The 21,401-nt window shown below is 50.0% G+C and overlaps 2 protein-coding genes and 1 long non-coding RNA gene across 6 annotated transcripts in view; 2 read left to right on the plus strand and 1 right to left on the minus strand.

Annotated features, from left to right (window-relative positions):
• LOC126062866 (uncharacterized) overlaps nt 1-20,033 on the minus strand; it is a 32,114-nt gene extending 12,081 nt beyond the window's left edge. Inside the window, exon 1 of the long non-coding RNA XR_007514159.1 lies at nt 19,939-20,033. This is a non-coding gene — a long non-coding RNA (uncharacterized LOC126062866). The remainder of the gene's footprint in view (nt 1-19,938) is intronic.
• FZD2 (frizzled class receptor 2) lies at nt 17,298-19,264 on the plus strand. Its single transcript, XM_049860843.1, has one exon. It carries the CDS (start codon nt 17,324-17,326, stop codon nt 19,022-19,024), a length of 1,701 nt encoding a protein of 566 aa, XP_049716800.1. The 5' UTR covers nt 17,298-17,323; the 3' UTR covers nt 19,025-19,264.
• Nucleotides 19,273-21,401, plus strand: part of MEIOC (meiosis specific with coiled-coil domain) — a 78,301-nt gene continuing 76,172 nt past the window's right edge. For all 4 annotated transcript variants that reach the window (XM_049860834.1, XM_049860829.1, XM_049860833.1 and 1 more), the window contains exon 1: nt 19,273-20,031. The gene's annotated coding sequence lies outside the window, so the exon portion shown is untranslated. The remainder of the gene's footprint in view (nt 20,032-21,401) is intronic.

Raw genomic sequence — 21,401 nt, forward strand, 5'->3', positions numbered from 1 at the left:
CACCTTTTTCCCCAGTGAGCAGCTGATTGGTTGGTTCCAACTGCCAACCTTTTGATTAGCAGGGAGCGCTTAACCATTGCACTACGGGGGTCCTCTTGGAAAGATTACAATCTAGAAAACTATGAGGCAGTTCTACTCTATCACGTGGGGCCAATATGAGTTGAAAAAAGGACTTGATGGTACCTAAAAACAACAACCCTTATACCTGTGGAGGTTTGAATCCCATTTGGGCTTTGTTACGTTAATGAGGCCATTTCAGTGTAGAGTGCGTTTTAAACCAATCACTTTTGAGATATAAGAGGAGCAGATCAGGAACAGAAGCCAGCAAACAAGGATGGGGGAAGACAGATGCCTTGCCACATGAAGATCGCCAAGGAACTGAGGGACAGAAGCTGAAAAGAGGCAAGGGCCTTCCCCCAGAACTAGTGGAGAGTGTCAGCACCCTAAATGCAGACTTCTAGCCTCCTAAACTGAGAAAATAAATTTGTGTTTATTAAAGCTACCTACTTGTGGTTTTTCTGTTACAGCAGCACTAAGAAACTAAAGCAGGAGCCAAGGCCCATGAGTAGTTTGGGGCTAGACCTCAGACCTTGGGGGGCCTTGACTGTGGGGCCAACGGAAGGCCAGTGCTCCAGACATGGTGTCACAGGTTTGGGAAGGACCATGGAGGGACTGGGGAAACTGCCAGCAAGAGGGTCCAGCAGGAATGGAAAAGAGGGTAGGGCAGTGAATGGCAACCCCCTCCCCATTTCCCTCCCCTTCCCAGGTCCTCCCTCCTCACAGCTCCTGGAGGGTAGGCTGGTGAACAAACTCCTGGGAGGAAGAAGTTGGCTGTGGGAGGATGGCCCTTGAGGAGCATTTCCTGCTTTTGGCTCACAACTGCTTCCTGCCCAGTGCTCTGAACACTTGACCCCCATTAAATTCCTTCCTCCCAGGGGAGGTGGGTGGCCAAGAGGGTGTCATAGCCTTCACAGGTCTAGAGACCCAGAGTTCCTCAGCAAGCTGAAGGAAGTGGATCCCAGGTGCCAGACCCTCGCCTCCTCAGGCTCTTCTATTGAACACAACTCCCAAGCATCGCAGTGAAACTCCCGTAGACAGATTTATGGGGGGGAGGGGTGAGACTGCCTCTATCCCCTCAGAACAAGACCTCATGTTCCTTCATTTAAGCGTGTTTACCCTTTTGGCCCCCTCAGCTCTGGGTGGGAACTCATGGCCTTTCTTTTATTTGTGGAGCATTTTTATTCCCAAACCGGGGGGTGGGGGGGAGGTTCTGAAGGGACAGGGGGTCTATGGGCAAATTTCGCAGGAAATAATCCAGAGTGATTCCTTCCCTACACCCGCCTGGGGCCTCAGATGTCCCTCCCCTCCCCTCTCCCCTCCTAGAGAGTCCATCTGTAGTTTTTTCCCTGGTTCTGAGATGCGAGACCAGGCTCCAAGGATGTGCCTTTGTGAGAGCCCACCGGAGGGTGATAAAGGGCCAGATCTATCTTTTTTATTTCCCAAGCCTAAACTATTATTGTTGTTGTGCGCTGTCTAATCAATTTCAACTCCTAGCGCCCTGTAGGACAGAGTAAAACTGCTCCAAAGGGTTTCCTAAACTGTAATTTTTACCAGAGTAGATTGCTAGATCTTTTCTCCCGTGGAGCAGTTGGTGGGTTCGAACTGCCTACCTTTAGGTTAGCAGCCCAGCACTTAACTATTGTGCTGCCGGGGCTCCTTAAGCCTAAACTATGCAGCTCCATTTGCATGGATAGTGTAATATCAATACTGAAAATGGGGAGAGGACCACCCAAGACAACCCAAGCCATCTCAGCTCAAACGGGAACCTCCAAATAGATCTGCCTAAGTCAGAGGTCTGTACATATCTTGCACCCCTGCCCTACTCCTTTCATAAATCCTGGAGACCCCTAGGAGATGCCTCCCACCGCCACCACACCAGCCAGGAATCTCTGACTCCACCAGAAAAGCTGCACCGGGAGCTGAGATGACTCCAGGGGAACCTTAGTCCCTTTACCTTGCCGTGCCCCTTAATTGCCCGCTGAACCACCACTCACACTGCACATCTCACCCCACCTTCCACATACCCTCTAGAGCCAGAACGGAATTCCCTTAGACAATAGGATCTCCCCTTTCCTTCCAAGGATGCTCAATTTTAGTCCAGCGGGAAGGGGAGGCCCTGCAGAAGGAAGGACAGACTAGAGTGCAGACCAAGTAGGACAATCCGCCTCCCAGCCAGCTCTGGAGCCCCCACTGTGCCTAGGACTCCCTCTGCTGGGGACAGGAAAAGCCAACCAGAGACTTGGAGGGAGGGAGGAAAGTAGTGCTCACAGGGCACCCTGGAAGGAAGTTTGTTTGAGGGTAAAGGGCTTGAAGACCGTTTCCCAGGACCCCCCACCTCCATCCCAGTGTGAGACCAGACTCCAAGGAGTGGGTGTGCGTGAGCCTAAAAGGGGATCTGGGACTATTGGATCTTTTTACTTTTCCAAGCCTGCACCACCCTACCACTGCCAGGCTGGTGTCACATCAGAGGGCTCTAAGCTCCTAGCCTGTGGGAATGAAGAGGAAGCCCAAATTGCAGCATCAGTGGTCTGGTCATCCAGAGGAAAGGAAGCGGTGAACTCTTAACTTTATCAGAGACATGGCCTCCTCCCCTCCCCAGCCACACCATCCCCTGACACCCCGAGCTCAACTTCTCCCCCCATCTTCATATCTCTTTCTAAAAGCTTCTGCTCCCAAGTATCCTACTGGTCCAAAAGCTAAGCCTGATTTGAAGAGGTGGCAGCAAGTAGGAAGTAAGGAGCAAAGGGGCAGGCATGCGTTGAAGAGGGGTTCCTGAGCCTGGGCTCCCCAGCTTCACCACCAACCCCTCTACCCCCATCCCAAGCCACCCTTGGTCTGGCCACTCTGGGTGCTTCGTTCTTTAGAGAACTCCAGGGAAGCCAAGACTAGTTGGTGAGCTGGGGGTGGGGCAAGGGGCCCAGGCTGGGAGGCCGTGGAGGGATGAAGGCCAGTTTTGGGTGAGGGCCCTCGTCTTCCTCAGTTCTGTGGGGGGATATGCAAAGAATTGCTAATTGCAACTAAACGAGGCCTGGGCGTGGGGGAAGGGGCAGTTTCTCGGCTGTCAGGGGCTACCGCCTCTTTGAGCGCTGGGTAAGGCCAGGGCAGCCCGCTCTTCTCATGTAAAGCAGCTTTTTGTCTGGGGGAGCCAGGGCTGGGGCCTGGGGCTAGGGAAGGGGCCCAAGCCATTAGCAAGTTTCTTGTTCCCCAGAAAGGAAAAAGGGTGCCGAGGCCTCCCTGGAGTAAGGACAGCCCCCTCCTCCTCCACTCTCAAGCTTTGCACGGTGGGAGTTGATGGGGTGCTGCCCAGCAGGAGGGGGTGGGCCTGGGATCCCAGCACCCTCCTTGCTGGGCTGTGGGAAAAAACTGAGCACAAAGAAGGGGGCTGGCGCAGCTGAGTTGGGAGAAAGGACAGCTTTGATCCAGGGATGCCCTGAAGTTGAAGTACCCTTTGCTGGATAGCCTTCTCCCTCAGAGAATGCCCCAGTGGCCACATGTGCCTCATCTGGACAGCTGGGTCAGTTTTGGACTTTCTCACTTTACAAACTCTCCAGAATATTTTGTACTACGAGGGAGGGGCTCTTGCGGGTCTATATCTGCTTCTTCCCTAAGCCCAGTTGGAGGGATTAGAAGGACTCTTCCAGGGAGAGCCTTGCTCTGAACACAGCAACCCGGGAATAATGCTTACAGACCGCGTGGCCTTTCAAAGACCTGAGAGCCTTGCCTTCTAATTCAGGTGCCCCATTTTATGAGTTCCTGTAAACTTGGGCAAGGGGTCCCTGAGTGGCACAAATGGTTACGCGTTGGACTACTAACCGGAGGGTTGGTGGTTCAAATCCACCCAGAGGTGCCTTAGAAGGAAGAAGGAAGGCCTGGCGATCTGCAAAGCCACAGCATTGAAAACCCTACGGAACAGTTCTACCCTGCACGTGTGGGGTCGCCATGAGTTGGAATTGACTCTACTGTGACCAACAACAACAAACTTGGGCAAGTTACATAATTTTTTTGAGCCTCTATTTTCTCATCTGTAAAGTGGGGACAACGATGCATGCTTTTAAAGTCCTTGTGAAGATATATAAAGAGATGCAAAGCATCCCCATGGCAATTCCTGGTTCCCAATGAGTTTCCTTCCTGGCCTACCTGGGAATATCCATCCCTTTACACACACATACACCCCGGAGATAATGATATCTTGGAACCACATATTCGTATAAAACCCGTTGCCATCTAGTTGATTCTGACTCATATCGACCCTATAGGATGGAGTAGAGCTGCCCCATAGGGTTTCCAAGGAGCAGCTGGTAGATTTGAACTGCTGACCTTTTGATTAGCAGCCAAGGTCTTAACTGCTTGCTACCAGTGCTCCTTATATTCATATAAAAACCAAAACCCATTGCTGTCGAGTCAATTCTGACTCATAGGGACCCTATGGGACAGAGTAGGACTGCGCTATAGGGTTTCCAAGGAACGCCTGGTAGATTCAAACTGCCAACCTTTTGGTTAGCAGCCATAGCACTTAACCACTACGCCACCAGGGTTTCCCATATTAATATAAATATAGCACTTTGTAATTTCTACAATGTATGTGTCATCTCTTGACAATGTGGTATTTAATAGATGAAGCTGTTTTTTTTCTCCTTCTCAGGTGATGACACCAAGATTCAAATCCCCTGACTCCTACATCATTGCTCATCCCATCTCACAGACAGACAAAAGCCCAGGGTTGAAGCAAAAGTAGCCGTGGACTGAAACAGTCAGTCCCAGGTGCCACCCAGGGTCTCTCAGTTGCATAGCTTATCTTCGTGCCCACCTGTGCTCTTCCCCTACTTCTGTGTTTGCATGGAAACCTTAGGACTATGTGGGTCCCTTTCATTCTCTTCCACATTGCAGGTAGAGGGCTGGCTGGAGGGCAGGAAGGGTTGTCCCTGCCCCACCCACCCATGGAACCTCTAGGGTGAAACCTTCATTCTGGGAGGCAGCAAGGCCATGCAGGTAAAATAGCTGGGGGAGTCAGGCCTTTCCCTTCTCTCTTTTCCTGCTACAAGGGCACTAGGTCATTCAGGATTGTCTCCTCCCCTTCCCTCATCCTTCTCTTTTGGGGGCCCTAACTTTTCTCCCATAGTCTATCTCCTCAACCCCATGTGTTGCCCTGTCTGGGCCCCAATTCTCCCAGTCCTTCAGCCAGGTGGAGGGTGCTGATCCCCACCCACCAGACACCTAGGGGCTCCTGACCCTGGTTCCTAGGGCTGCTGGCCAACGGGGTTCTGGCATTGGGCCAGGGCCTTTCTCTCTGCTGGCTTCTTCCCCATAGGCCCCTAATCCATCTCACCCAGCAGGAAGCCCTTAAGCTGCCTTTTCAGCGGCCTTCCCCAGCCCGCTGTGGGCTCTGTGCCTTTCTATACCATCCTTGGCAGGAGCTGTGTTATACAAGCTGGAGAGAGCTGCCCCCCTACCTCCCTCCCTGCAAAGAGGTCATCCTGCCTAAGGCAGCTTCCAGCTTTGGGCAGCCTCTCCTCCAGTCCCCTTCCAAGGGTTTCCCCCTCTAGGACTCTGCCTGGCCAAAATCACATCAAAGCCTCAGGCTGGGCCCAGGTGGGGGTATAGATGCCTGTTCAACAGCAGGCAGAAGGCCAGAGTCTGGGGAAGTGTGGCAGGCAGGAGGGGGCCCCTCTGGCTCTGTGCCTTCGGTCCTTTTGGCTGGTTTCTCCATTTTTCCTGATTCCAGTCCCTGCCCGCCCCCCCTCCCCCCGCCGACTCCTCAAAGCCCATTCACAGCCTTCTCAGACTCAGTTAAGCAGACCAGACAGAGGCTTGGGAAATCTTGGCTCTTATAGCCAAGGTCTTATAGCCCCTCCACTCACATTCAGAAGGAAAGAGAGAGGGGCTGAGGAGAGAGGGAAGGGCTGGAGGGGGTAGGCTGGATTCTTTCTCTCCCCCTGGTTGTATGTGGGTAATTACTTGTCACTGCTGGGATGGGACCGCACACCCTGCATTATTCTGGGATAGGCTTGATTTCAAGCCCCTAATCCCACGGGCCCTGCAAGTATGCTCTTACTGGTTCTGATTTTTGGTTTGGAAAATATGGTCCTGGTATGGCTTAGTCCCCACCCTGTCCTCAACCCTTTGCTCTCCTGCCTCTCCAGGAAAAAGTCCCCCCACCTAGGCCCTACTCCACAGCCCAAACCCTAGACCCAGTCTCAGCTCCAGGAAGCCAGCCTTTTCTGGCCTGGGGTGGTTAGAGGAGAGTCAGGGTGCCTCTGGGAGGTCTGTTTGTAGTTCAGATTCTTCTCATTCCAGACTCAGCAGGCTCTCTCCAAGGGAAGGGCTGGGGATTGGGAGGGGGAATCCTTGGGGCACCAGCTGCAGGGAAGGAAAGCTTCCTGGGGTGAGGAGGGGGGCATGTATTCTTCTCCTCCCAATTACCCCCATCCACAAGCCAGGACCTGGCTTTCCCAATTGCATCCTTGCAGTCCTCCAAGAAGCTCCCTTAACATTACGAATGCTCCAAAAAAAGGGAGATATTCAGAGGGTCAGCTAAGACCCGAATCTCTCTCTGTCTCTCTCGCTCTTTTTTTTTTTTTGGTGAATGCCTCAGATTTTCTACTTTAGGGCTCTTGGAGATATTGGGGGGGGCAGTGTCAAAGGAGGGATGTCTGGGAGTCATTGGATTGGTCCCAGCTTCAAAGAGGCCCTGTTACTCTATCCTAAAACTGAAGTCCCCTGCAGATTCTGACTTTAACCTGGCATTAGCAACTTTGTCCAGCTATCCAGCCAGCTCCTAGGCCACGGAATTCCTCATGGGTCCATCACTGAGTGACTCAGTCATGGGGGTATGGGGACAACCTGAAGCCTCCCCCCACCCCCCTGCCACAAAGTCTGACACCTGCCCTGACTCCTTGGAAACGCTTTCTCCAGCTGCCTCCACCTGATCTAGAGAGAGGAGAAAAAGTAAACACTAAAGACTTGGATAGAGTGTCCACTAAGTGAAGTGACCTGCTCACTTACCACTTCATCTAATCCTCCCAACCTCTTGAGAGAGAAGATTAATATCCCCATCTTATAAGCCTCAGAGAACTTGAGTGACTCATCCAGGCGAATGCAGTAAGGAAGTAGAGAGCTGAGATTCAAACCTCCTCTGTCTATAAGTCCATGTCTAGTGCTCAGGTCCAGCACGTTTCTAGTGAATATGTGTTCAGGCCACTGGGCCAACTTCTGGCTGAAATTCTGCTTCCAGGTTACAGAGCAGCATATATCACCCTAAGCTTCCCTTCCCAAAGCAATGGTGCCTTCAAATCCATTTTCCTCACTTTAAAAGGAACAGGATAGATTTACTATGCCCATTTTGCAGTTGGAGGAACTGATACCCAGAGAAGCAAAATGATTCACTAAAGGCCAGAGAGCTAGCAAGTACAAGGACAGGATCCACATGCTTAGATCTCTGAGACCACTTCATGGTTCAAATCAATTTTGCTTTTCCCCTTCACTCCTTCTCAGATTGAGGACCAGAACATTAAGGAACAATTAAAGATGGCTTCAAGGAACTAGATAACCCCATCAAAACTGGAGGTAGTAGGTCCCAACCCTTAGAGTGACTTGGCTTGTAATTTCTCCTCACCCAGAGTTTAGTTTCTCCCCACTCTAAGCTTGGGTTCCAGAGGGGCCACTGAGGAGGATTAGGTGGAGCCAGCCAACCAAGTGCATGCGCATTCCCTTGAGTTATGACTTACTGGACCCTGGCTATTTTGGTTTCAGGAGTTTGGTTAGAGTGCCTTGAGGAGTTTAAGGATGTGACAGAGGAGAGAAGTTAAAACACAGGGGAGGGGAGAGGAGAGGAGAAATACCTATACAGAGAGAGATGACACTGCCACCTAAAATGGCCTCGAGTCCCCACTGGAACCCAGGGCTCTCCATCACCCACACTGAATTTAACCTCAAGTTCTGAGGTAAAGGCCATGGACAGATAAAGGAACCCTGGTTTCCTTCCCTCAGCACCCCCACAGCAGCCCCATATGGGGGGGGTGCCCTAAGCCAGAGCAGGGCCTGAATCTGCTGGGATAGGCTCCCTGGGCCTGCTGGTGGGTTTCTCTCCTTCCCAAGGGTACCCTCCCCCAGCTCCTGAGAACCTGAGCCCCCTTCAGAAGCATCTGCAGCCAGTTTTAGCCAGGGTCCCCCAGGCCCAGCCCCTCAGGACTGGTCCTCGCAGGACAAGAACAGGCTTTTGGGTTGGCAGAGGGGGTCAGTCCCTCCCACCCCCCAGTTATAGCCACAAAGCAAAGTCCAGGGAAGGAGGGGGAGTGGGCAAGAGTGGGGGGTGGTTGGAGAGCCAGGTTTTTGCTAGTAAATCAAAGTTGGTTTCCCAGATGGAGTTGCCACAGCTTTGATTTCTCAAGTCGCCTCCCTCCTCCTCTGCTGCCTCCCCTCGCCCCCAGCTCCACGGTTTCAATTCCTCCCTGAAAAGCAGTGGGGCCTCCTTTCAAACTAGCCCAGCTCCTCCAACTCCCAACAACAGCTTAAGTTACAGGAAAGAGAAAGGGGAGGGGGTGAGATGGCCCAGCCTGGAAGGAAAGGAGAGAAATTAAGGGAGGAGGAGAGGGAGAGTGGAAAGAGAGAAAAAGGAAAAGATAGAGCAAGTTAGGAGATGGGGTGCAGCCAGGATGGGAGAGCGTGCTCTTCTGGGGCAGAAGGGGAGCCCCGACCTAGAAGCTAACCTGTCTTGTCCTCCCTTCCCAGTGAGCACTTCCACACCCACCACTGTTGAGGACCCCTCCATGTCTGCAGTCTATGACTCAGTCTTTTTCATTCCTCTCCTCTTGGTCTTAGGTTCTAGAAGGTTTGGGATACAGAATATTTGACTCATTCCCAGGGACGCTTCTTTCCTGGGCCAAGAGAGCCCAAGAACTTCACTAACCAAACTCAGCACTGGCTTCCGAGCAGCCCATGACTTGTTTTCACTTGGCCTGTTCAGGCCCACGTGTGGTTTAGTCCTTTCCTACTCCTGTCACCCCGCTGTGTGTCAGAATAGACCTATGCTCCATAGGGTTTTCAATGGCTGATTCTTCAGAAGTAGGCCTGGGCTAATTAAAATCCTTACTTAACTGATCATCTGTTTTGTCTGTTTAATCTGTTTATGGCTCATTTTGCCATCCAGAGTCCTGGGGAAAGGGTGCTGGAGAAACAAAAGGGATAATAGCTACACTCTGCCAAGCCTTTCTTCTCTCTGTCCCCAAAACCAGGGACAGCCTTGGAACTTGGCAGGGGGTAGGATGAAGTACACAGAAGGGGACCTACAAGTGGGCAGGAAGTGGGGGCTCCAGTAGACCTAGGCCTTCTGATTCTTTAGTGGCCAATTTCTAAGGGCCATTTCCCTGAGAGCTAAATGGAGGATAGAGTTCAGAAAGAGGGAATATTTGATATCTCACCTGAAGGTGGATTCCAGAGTCACTGGCCAGGCTCAGGGAAAGTGTAGGAAAAGAAAGATTCCCCCAGAGCAGAGATGCATTGCATGGATTGGGACAGGGGGCAGCCAACTAGCTTCTCTGAAGGCTCAGACCTGTTTTCCATGAAGTATCTAGGAGCTACCCCATTCAGAGTAGACTATTTTTACTTAGAGAATAAAATCTTTAAGGATCTCAAAATATTTAAAATTATGCTGTCTTCCTCATTCTCCCATGGAGGGACCTTAGTGCCTTGGGAAGGAAAGAACATTGACTCAGGATTGAGGAAACAAAGAGGGGACCCCCTAACTCTGCTGGGGATATTGGGAGGGCTTCCTGGAGAAGGGGGTATTACCTGGAGAACCACCCTATCGGCCATTATCTTTTAGGGTTGCTGTGCCGATGAAAGATAAGAGTAAGGATGGTTTCTCTGTGGAAGTGTTTCTAGAGGGAAAGAAGCAAGGGAACAGGGACACATGCAATTATTCTGTTTCCTGTGGCCAGGTGAAAGGCCAGAGACAGATTTGTGTGCAGAATGGGAGCCACTGGCAGTGCCCTCCAGGTTTCATTACCTGGAAAAAGTCCCTCCCCCGTCCCCAGCAGGCCTGTGGGGTGATTGATGTTGCTGTCATTTCAGCTCTTTGACACAAGCCTTTCATCTTGTCCTGGTGGCATAAAGGAAGGACAGTTTTGTTTTGTTTTTTAACTTTCCCTTTATATGTAACTTTATTGTTTTGGTAGCACTATATTTCGCTTTCTATTCTTATTCACAGGGTTTTCATTGGCTGATTTTCAGAAGTAGATTGCCAGGCCTTTCTTCCTAGTCTGTTCTAGTCTGGAAGCACCGCTGAAACCTGTCCACCATGGGTGACCCTGCTGGTATTTGAAATACCAGTGGCATAACTTAGAAACTCAAGGCAACATGCAAGGCACCAGAGTACCATAAACTAACAGATGGACGGGTAACTGACAAAGGACATCATGTTTGATAATCAAACCAAACCCGTTGCCACTGAGTCAATTCCAATTCATGGCGACTCTATAAGACAGGGGGTAGAATTGCCCCATAGGATTTCCAAGATGGTGCTGGTTAGCACTGAATACTGAACCACTGCGCCACCAGGGATCCATGTTTAGTAAAGTAAATCAAAAAAACCCATTGCCATCAAGTCGATTCTGACTCCTGGTGACTCTGTAGGACACAGTAGAATTGTTCCATAGCGTTTCCAAGGCTGTAAATCTTTACGGAAGCAGACTGCCACATTTTTCTCCCTCAGAGTGGCTTGTGGGTTTGAACTGCCAACCTTACAGTTAGCAGGTTAACCACTGTGCCACTAGGGCTCTTCTTGGTAAAGTAGAAGGCCAAGGAAAACAATGGAAACGCTCAAAGAAGTGGATTGACACAATACTCACAACAATGGATTCAAACAAACCAATGATCACAAACATGGCACAGGACCTGGCAACATTTTGTTCTGTTATATGTAAGGTCGCCTTAAGTAAAGCCAATTTGACAGCAACTAACAACAACATATTATCATTTTAACTGTTGCACAGTGTATGATATTACTGCTGTTGTAGTGTGCATTCAGGCTTGTGTGTCCTTTCTAGTATTACACATAAATATATCAACGATCTAGCTGAGTTGGGGACGAATTACCCAAAAAGCAAGGTACGCGTGGGCCCACGTGCACTTACCCACCAACCTCTAGTGCATGATTTCACAATTGTGTACCACCCATCAGCAAGCAAGCACAAGTAAGCCCGTGCCTACCCTATCTACTGGTCAACCCACTCTTGGATTGATTCAATTCATTTTAGATTCTAATCTTTTTCTTTAAATTGTGATTTAGGTGAAAGTTTACAGAGCAAATCAGTTTCTCATTGAACAATTAATATATGAATTGTTTTGTGGCATTGGTTGCCAACCCTACAATGTGTCATCACCCTCCCCTTCTCCACCCCAGGTTCCACGTTGCCATTCTCAATTTTCCTGTCCCTTCCTGCCTTTTCATCCTGAATTCAGACTTCTAGCCTCCTAGACTGTGAGAGAATAAATTTCTCTTTGGTAAAGCAATCCACTTGTAGTATTTTCTTATAGCAGCACTAGATAACTAAGACAGATAATGGTAATGGCTATTATTTACCAAGCTTTTAGGCAAGTACCAGGCCAACTGAGTGCCATCTCACTCAATCCTCACAACTGAAACTAGGTAAGTACAAATTCTGACTTGTGGCTCCCAGACCCAGTTCCGAAAATTGTGATATTCTCTAGGAGTGGTAGCTGTGTCGGCTGAAATCTCTCCTGGCCCCACCACTCTTTCTCGGTCTCCTTACTCCTCCGCCCCATGGCTTTTAAAGGTTGGCACCCCTGAAAGCTTTGGCCTTCCCAACCAATCCACCTTGCCTAGGTGATCGTAACCACACTCATAGCTCTAACCACAAGCTGAAGGTACCAGATCTAAATCTAGCCCAGAGCTTCCTCCTGGGCACTGGGTTAGAATATCCACCTGCCTCCTGGACAGCTTTGCTTGGATGTACCACAGGTTCAATCTTTTTTGACTGTGTTCATTATTTGCTCCTTCCCTGCATTTCATAGTCTGGTTAATTCGATCAGGGCACCTAGGTCAGACATCTTGGTTGGCCTGCTCCCTGACTTTCTCTTCTCTATTCACAAGGCCACATCTCAGTTCACACCTCATCATCTCTTCCCTGGTCTCTTACAATGGATTCCCAACTGGTATCTCTGATTCCAGTCTGCTCCCCCAAGCTGTGCTCCTCACAGCTGCCCAAATGCGGGATCTAAAACCTAAGTGTGACCACCTCACTCCCTTCCCTAAATACTCCAGTGGATCCCCATCTCCTGGAGCCCAGACTGTATGCAGGTATCTAAAGCCCCTGCTTACTTAACAGGCTTCTCTGCCTTTACTCTTCCAGATGGAACCTGGGCTCTAATCAGACCAATATACTTGTACTCCTGGGGGTGTCCCTGCCATCTATTTCACCCCACCATACCCTTGCACGTATCTTTCCCTCTATATGGAATGCTTGTCGCTACCTTGTCTGTTTCCCCTTTAGATTCTGAGTTCATATTTCTACACCCAGCACCTCACACGTGGTCTGCAAGGCCCTGAAGGTCTCATCCCTACTGACCACCTTTTAACTTATCCTACTTTCCTCTCTATTCCAATCGTCCAGTCATCTTCCAACCTCCCAAATTCAGTCAGGTTCCCTCCCAGGTTATCCTTTCACAGCACCCCGGACCTTTCCTTCACCGTACTGAATTCTGTTGCAATTTTACATCCATGTAAGAGACTGTGTGATGAATGGGGATCTCTCCCACTAGAATATAAGTTCCACAGGAACAAGGGTTGGTTTTGTTTTATTCACTGTATATCCCTGGCACCTGGCCCAGTGCCTGGCTCATAGTTGGTGCTCAATACTGTATATGGGTATATATTTGTTAAATGAATAAAAGCACACAATTCTTACAGATGTTAGGGGCTGTGTGGTGTAGGCGATAGAACACAACTCTAAGAGTAAGCAGGCCTCAGTTTAAATCTCAGCTCTGCCACTTACTGTGTGACCTTGAGACAGTTGGTAAGGTGCAGATTCTTCATCTGTAAACAAAATAAAACAGCCACTTTGTAGGCATACACATAATTTACATGCAGGGCTTAGCAGGAACGCAATGAATGTTGGCAATTACCTGAGGTATCCAAGAATGCTTGCTGAATGAATACTTAATTCCTTAACTTCTTGTTTTGAAAAGTGCTTTGTGATTATGAAATTTCTTTTTGTTATTGTGAAATTAGTTTGGATGTGTAGTCTTACATTTTAGTAATCTGCTGTCTTATTCCCTCTTTGTAGGTGTGGAAACTGAGGTTCAGGGAAATGAAGTGACTGTTCCAAGGCTGCACAGCTAGTGGTAGTGAGGGATCATGGTCAGGCCAGTGCTAAGTTAATTTGTTGTTATTGTTGTTAATTGCCACCAAGTAGACTCTGACTCAAGGTGACCTTATGTCTAACAGAACAAAACATTGCCTGGTCCCATGCCATCTTCATGATCATTGCTATGTTTGAGTCCATTGTTCTATCCATCATGTCAATCCACCTCATTGAGGGTTTCCCTTGTTTTCGTTGACCCTGGACTTCACCAACCATGATGTCCTTGTCTAGCAATTCATCCTTCCTGATTATGTGTCCAAAGTAAGTGAGCCGAACGAAGTCTCACCATCCTCACTTCTCAGGAGCATTCTGGTTGTATTTCTTCTAAGACGTGTACGGAAAAAACATCACAAAGTTTAGTAAAGCAAAAAGAAAAGTTTTATTCGGCATATATTCAAAAAGGTAAAAGTGGGAAGCGGGCAAGCATGCTACCAGAGCCATGTCTGCCAGAGTCTAGAGAATATTACATAATAGACAACAGTGGGAAAACGGACAAGTATGCTGCTAGAGCCATGTCTGCCTGAGTCTGAGAAACTTTACTGAATCATCAGTATATATTAACATTACAAATGGGTAAAACCATTGAAAACTTCATCTTTTCACAGATCTGCTAAAAACCGTGATCCTACATTTTGAATTGTCTTTCTTAACAGTCATTGGTACAGGTTTCAGTACTGAGTCAGAAGGGTCTTCATTGGTCCCACAAATTTTCTATTCACTAAATGCTAATAGAAAAAGATAAGAGTAGAAAATCTTTTGTGCTGTGTTTGATTTGCTTATGTGAAAGGTTCCTTTTTTTTTTAGTTGATGTGTCCTTGTGAGCCCTTGTGAGTCCAGCTCCAGCTGGATCACATTCTCTGTGGTCAAGGACACAGGGAATAAATGATTCTAATATTATTCCCTAAATTACGCTAAGATCAGGAACAAGTGCTTTATCTACTAAATGACGGTATGAAAGCATTTAAACTGAGAGAATCTATTAATTTTTTTTTTTTAGTTACAGGCCTGGTGCAGTCCAGAGGCAGGTTAGCAGAGCAGAAAGTACGGTGGGTAGACCAGGAGTCTAAAGATGCTGGCACTACGCCCCACCCCCAAATCCTGTTCATACTTGGTTCTCTCATGTGAAGGGCACGAGTAATCATGAAATATAGTGGTAACTCCTTGTTTCATGTAAAAATACTAGACAAATACAAGGTCTTTGTAGAATCACTCTTCTTCTGGGACATTCTAAACTCTTGAAGGACAGGAATGCTGTAATCGTTCGCTGTATCACCCACAGCACCTACCATGGTGGTTTGAAATCAGGAGATGACTCAATAAAAGTGCGTTGAAGGAATGAAAGGTTGACTGAGTGAATGAAAGACATGTCCTTTATTGCCTTTTTTTGGTCCCCAACTGCCCCTCTGCTAGGGAGAGGGCAACTGTCAATTGAACCTGGCCCTAGGGCAGGAAAACAAGGTTGTCTTGGGAGGAAACTAAAGATGCTGCCTTTACATCAGAGATTTGTTCTCAATTTCCTGTCATACTGTGAGCTTCCTGCATGGGGTGTGGGAGCTGTCTTATTCATATTTGTTTCCACCACTCATCTCCACTCAGGCTTGGTACCAGCTCCAAAGCTGACACAGAGGTGGACTATCAGAAATGGGCCTGAAGGAGGAGCAGCTCAGGTTTAGTTTTGGCTATACACAGAGCAGAGAGAGTGCAACTTGCCCATCTCCAGACTAGGAGGGGCAGCAGATTTGTGGGTGGAGACGAAATGGAAATTGGATGGAGAACAAGGGCATATCTCCCAGATTTTGGAAGAAAAATTTCTTCCTAGAGTAGGGAAAAGGCAACTTCTTCAGGATATGATAAAGAATATTTTCAGATTAAAAAGAATCTGAGAATCTTTATGTGATTCATTCTGGGAAAAAAATTGTTTTAATCCTGTCAAACCTAGATCTCTGTTTTTTCTTCCTTCCATCCGTTTCTTCTTTAAAAAAAAAAAAAACAAAAAAAAAAAACTTTTTTTCTCCTTTCTTTAAAAACAATGTTTTTCTAGATTGGTGAAGGAAACAGCTCACCAGGGGGATTTGGCTCATACAGAGAAGCAAAGGGGCTTTCTACAGTAAATTTTCTTTCTTCTTTTTAAGTCCCCCCCTTTGCTGGGAGAGACGATAGAAATAATTGATCCATCACCCAGTACTAGGCCCAAGAGATTTACATGCGAATTCCTCTTTTCCCTCCAGAGCCTCCCTGTCAAATTTAAAATCCAAGGGGGCGGGGGGGGGGTGGGTAGAACAGAAAGAAGGAAACCATCTAAAGCAGCGGGAATCAAGTTGGCCACCCCCCCACCCCGCCAGGTGAGGAGGCGGGGAGTTAGGTAAGTAACCCGCTACACCTCTCAGCCTCCTCCCGAGCCACACGCACTACCCCTTTCTGCTGTGGAATCACTTAAGGTTTCAGTAAAACTCCTTTCTCCCCTAGAAGATATCAGGAAACCTTTGGGGGCGAGACAGAGGTGGGGAGGGAGAAAGAAATTTTCCCCAAATGTTCGTCAGGCCCAGTTCTTCATCAGGGGCCTAAAAGTGACGTCTTTTCACTCAGAACTACCCGTCACCACCCCACCCCGCGCCCTCCCCACCATTAACCTTCGATTAAGACCTACTCGTTAAGGCAACTAGACTTTAGTTTGCATAATTAAGATTTGCCTCAGAAGAAGGGGGAGGGAGAAGGCGCAGCTCGGGGCCATTCTTCTTCACCTTATCCTCCCCACCCCCACCCCCTCCTCAATTCTTCCAGCTCCAGCCTCTGAGTTCCTGAGTTTTCTCACTTTGAGGTGCCACCGAACACAAAGAACCATAATGGGCTCCTTTGTGCTCGCTATGGGGCAATTACGCCCCGGAGTCCGGGCCCCTTTAAGAGCCTCTTAAAGAGACCGACTCTTCTTTTCCAGAGAGTAGGGGAAGGGGGGTGGGGCGAGGCGAACTCCTTGGAGTCTACATATTCGGTGAAGTGCAACTTTTGCTTGGACTCCTTGAAAAAGAGGTGAGAGAGAATAGGCTTTGTAAACTTTTTTTTTCCTTTCTTTAAGTCTCGTGGGTTTAAAATGTCCCCCCACCTTGATCTGAAAAATTGAACTGGATTGATGGGGTTCCAGGTACGGGAGGGGGTGGTAGAAAAATGTAAAGAGCTCCTGTCCAGGAGAGCGCCTTGGTCCCCAGAAGAGGAGTGATAGAGGTTTGAGTGGCCTGGGTCTGCCGCAGCTTTAGAGAATGTCTCCGGATCTCGCCACCGCGACTCCGGAGAAATCCCGAGCTGGACAAACAGCCCTTAATGTAATAATAGCTTGTCTCTTTAAAAAGCAAAAGGCGGGGGGAGTTTTGTTGGCATCTGGTTTCTGAGCTCAGCATGTTGTGGCTGACCAATCCAGCCCTCGGGGCTGGTCCCCGGGTTTGAATCTGATTGGCCGAGAGCACATTTTGGGACGGGGCTTCGAGCTCGACGGGGCGGTTTCCAAGATCCCATTTTTGGGGGGATGAGGAGAGGGCGGGGCCGCCGGCGGGGGCCCCCTTGAAACCGACTAATTGGGATCGGAGAGGCCGAGGTGAGGGCTGAAGGAGGCACAAAGAAGTCGTTGGGCGGAGAAGGGAGGGGAAGAGGAGAGAGAGCAACGGCGCGCGGCGACTCCGGCGGCTCAGTCGGACCGCGGCGAGCTAGCCGGCAGGCGCACCGCCCCCTCCCCCCGCCCGGCCTCCCCAAATCTGCGGCCACGAGCAAAGTTTGCAAAGAGGCGCTGGAGGCGGCGGCGGCGGCGAGGCAGCGGCTGGGAAGGCGCGCGGTCTCCGGGCTGGGGGCGGGGGCGGGGGGGGCGCCCGGGAGCCGGGTGGGGGGCGGCGGCCAGCATGCGGCTCCGCAGTGCCCTGCCCCGCCTGCTGCTGCCGCTGTTGCTGCTGTTGCCTGCCGCCGGGCCGGCCCAGTTCCACGGGGAGAAGGGCATCTCCATCCCGGACCACGGCTTCTGCCAGCCCATCTCCATTCCGCTGTGCACGGACATCGCTTACAACCAGACCATCATGCCCAACCTTCTGGGCCACACGAACCAGGAGGACGCGGGCCTGGAGGTGCACCAGTTCTACCCGCTGGTGAAAGTGCAGTGCTCGCCCGAACTGCGCTTCTTCCTGTGCTCTATGTACGCGCCGGTGTGCACCGTGCTGGAGCAGGCCATCCCGCCGTGCCGCTCCATTTGCGAGCGCGCGCGCCAGGGCTGCGAGGCGCTCATGAACAAGTTCGGCTTTCAGTGGCCCGAGCGCCTGCGCTGCGAGCACTTCCCGCGCCACGGCGCGGAGCAGATCTGCGTGGGCCAAAACCACTCAGAGGACGGCGCCCCCGCGTTGCTCACTACTGCGCCGCCGCCAGGCCTGCAGCCGGGTGCTGGGGGCACACCAGGCGGCCCGGGCGGCGGCGGTGCGCCCCCTCGTTACGCCACGCTGGAGCACCCGTTCCACTGCCCCCGTGTCCTCAAAGTGCCGTCCTATCTCAGTTATAAATTCCTAGGCGAACGCGACTGCGCGGCGCCCTGCGAGCCGGCGCGGCCGGACGGCTCCATGTTCTTCTCGCAGGAGGAGACCCGCTTTGCCCGCCTCTGGATTCTCACCTGGTCTGTGCTTTGCTGCGCCTCCACTTTCTTCACTGTCACCACGTACCTGGTGGACATGCAGCGCTTCCGCTACCCCGAGCGGCCAATCATCTTCCTGTCGGGCTGCTACACAATGGTGTCCGTGGCCTACATCGCGGGCTTCGTGCTGCAGGAGCGCGTGGTGTGCAACGAGCGCTTCTCTGAGGACGGTTACCGCACGGTGGTGCAGGGCACCAAAAAGGAGGGCTGCACCATTCTCTTCATGATGCTCTACTTCTTTAGCATGGCCAGCTCTATCTGGTGGGTCATCCTGTCACTCACCTGGTTCCTGGCGGCCGGCATGAAGTGGGGCCACGAAGCCATTGAGGCCAATTCGCAGTACTTCCACTTGGCCGCGTGGGCCGTGCCGGCTGTCAAGACCATCACCATCCTGGCCATGGGCCAGATTGACGGCGACCTGCTGAGCGGCGTGTGCTTCGTGGGCCTAAACAGCCTGGATCCGCTGCGAGGCTTCGTGCTGGCGCCGCTTTTCGTGTACTTGTTCATTGGCACGTCCTTCCTCCTGGCCGGCTTCGTGTCGCTCTTCCGTATCCGAACCATCATGAAGCACGACGGCACCAAGACGGAGAAGCTAGAGCGGCTCATGGTGCGCATCGGCGTTTTCTCGGTGCTCTACACGGTGCCTGCCACCATCGTGATCGCCTGCTATTTCTACGAGCAGGCCTTCCGCGAGCACTGGGAGCGCTCGTGGGTAAGCCAGCACTGCAAGAGCCTGGCCATCCCTTGCCCGGCGCACTACACGCCGCGCATGTCGCCCGACTTCACCGTCTACATGATTAAATACCTCATGACGCTCATCGTGGGCATCACGTCGGGCTTCTGGATCTGGTCTGGCAAGACGCTGCACTCGTGGAGGAAGTTCTACACCCGCCTCACCAACAGCCGGCACGGCGAGACCACGGTGTAAGGGAACGCCTCCGGCCCAGGTGGGCACCGCGCCTTCCTCCGCGGGCTCTTACAGACTCCTTATTTTATTTTTTTAAATAAAGAACAATCGAAACCATCTTTTTTTTAGGTCGATTTTTAAAAAGAACTCTGCCCAACACTCCTTTCCAGGTTTGTAATTAAAACTGTAAATAGTTTTTGTAAATTATATATTTTCTATTTAAAAAAAAAAAGAAAAAGCAGCGACGGGCACCAGGGCTGAACGGGGGGTGGTTGGGTGGGGGAGGGGGGAGAGGAATTGAGAGGATTTTCTCCGTAAGTGCCCTTATAAAAACCGCCCACCACTTTGGTTCGGTTTTTTTTTTGGTGCTTTGGCAGGGCTGGGCCTGCTGAAGAGGCACCTAGCCTGGGCGCTGGTTTTTTTTTTTTGGCTTGGAGAAGTTGGGAGTTCGTTACACTTCATCTTTAAAAGCCAAATTTGTGAGCCTCCTCATTGACACTGGGCCGGTAGAAGCCGTTGGATATTTTCGAAGAAGACTTGGATTCTTTTTATTTTCCTGCCGTCCCCGCTTTTATCCCTCCTCACTTGTCCTGTCTTTAGCTCAATCTTTGGTAACCTCCCAACGGAGATGAAGACGTGGAAAAAAAAAAAAGTTAAACAGGAGTGGTGGTGGGGAGAGGGCGGAGATCATGTGAGGGATGGCCTCCACCCCCCTGGCCCACTCCCCTGCGGTTAGGAAGATCTTTCTCCTCTGACTTTTCTTTTTTCAACTAGCTGCCCCAGGCTTGAAATGGGCAGAAAGTGCATTGTGAAGTGTTTTGAAACGAAAACATCCCCTTCACCCCACCCCCGCACGCACACACACCACTTTTAGTACCAATCCTGACCGCCTGCATTTTTTAGGGAGAGCGTTAACTTTTAAAGTATTTACTCACAAATGTTGGGGTCTTAAGAGCTCCTTGCACGTCTCCTCGCCTTTCCGCTGCAGTCAGCCGCCCCCAGTCCTCATAGCCTTTTTGGCATTTCAGGTTAGCAGTTTGCGGGTTGATTTGTGTGTTGTGTGGGTTTTGTTTTGTTTGGGTTTTTTTTTTTTTTTTTTAAGTAATAAAAGTGGGTTGGGTTGGAGGGAGGGGAGGGATGGGCTGGTGGGATTTTAGTTTTCCTCTGCAAAAGACTGATTTCTTTTTCAAACTTGTGGGGGGGGGGTGGTGGTGGGGAAAGGTGGGTATCTGTGCTTCGAAAGAAGGCCCTGGGCAGGCTCTTTGTGAAGGTGGGGGTGGGGTTGAGTGTTTACAAGACATTCTATATCACAAGATTGATCGACTGTTTATAACAGATGTTTCTTATCTTCCTCCTCCCACAAATAAAAGTCAAGACTTTTCTTAAAAGTTACCAGCTTGAGAAGTGATGTATAAAGTATCTTTGACGCTGGTATGAGAATTCCAGTTTCCAACACACATCATTTCCCTCAACTATTTGGAATATTTTAGGAGTTTAATTCCAAAGGGTGGATTAGAAGACGGAGGGGTGGGGTGGAACAAGTATGCCACATAACTCAAATTTTCATCATCTCCCGATTCTTGATAATAGTGCAAATTAAAAGCTAATCATCGTAATAAAGTGCATTTAATTATCTTGAGAGATGGAGCCCTTTAATTGTATTTAACAGGGTTGTAACATTTTATTAGTTTAACCAAACCACACCTCCCCTTTCTCTTTCCCCCTGCCTGTTTGGTGGGGGTAGGGTGGAGGGGTGGAGATAGGGCTCTCAGCCCCAGGCCTTGCCTTTTGAGCTGGATAGTGATGGAGAAAATGGTGCCTTACTACCCTTTGTTGGCTGTCTTTTGGAACAAGGGAGAAAGTTAGAAACCCTACTTCAAAGTGTTTGTGTTAGTTTACGTTGGGGGAGGGAAACTGGAAATGTTTGGTGGTAATTGAAGTCGAATGTGGGGCTTTGTTTGGAATTGTGTGAAGCTTGGGGATTCCAGCAGGGCCCCACCCCTAAAATATATATGTATGTATATAATTTCCCCCAAGTTATTTGTGCCAGTGGCTAACATTTTAAGTTGAAACTAACTTTTTGTAAAATGACATATGTGAAGTTTCAACATGAGGTTCCCTCAACTATCGAAGAAGGGCGAGGGGGAGGTGTTAACTGCCCTGTAGCTCCATTTGTTACTGGATTTTAAAGGAACCCCACAAGGGCTGCAGGAAAGAGTTAAATTGCAAATTATGAATGCATCTCTTGGAAATAATGGCCAAAACCCTTGAATCTGGTGGGCTTTTCCAGGGGCTGGGATTGAGCCTGGTGGAAAGAGGAGTGCTCATCTCTCGCTGAAGGATTGGGAAGAGACTCGCTGACCTCTGAGACCCCATCCCTGCTCGGTGCATTTAGGGT

Source organism: Elephas maximus, chromosome 19 (genome assembly GCF_024166365.1).
Source record: "Elephas maximus indicus isolate mEleMax1 chromosome 19, mEleMax1 primary haplotype, whole genome shotgun sequence".
Taxonomy (NCBI): Eukaryota; Metazoa; Chordata; class Mammalia; order Proboscidea; family Elephantidae; genus Elephas; species Elephas maximus.

Excerpts from the sequence above, each read along its gene's own strand:
- FZD2 (XM_049860843.1), top strand. The coding sequence starts at position 17,324 with ATGCGGCTCCGCAGTGCCCTGCCCCGCCTGCTGCTGCCGCTGTTGCTG.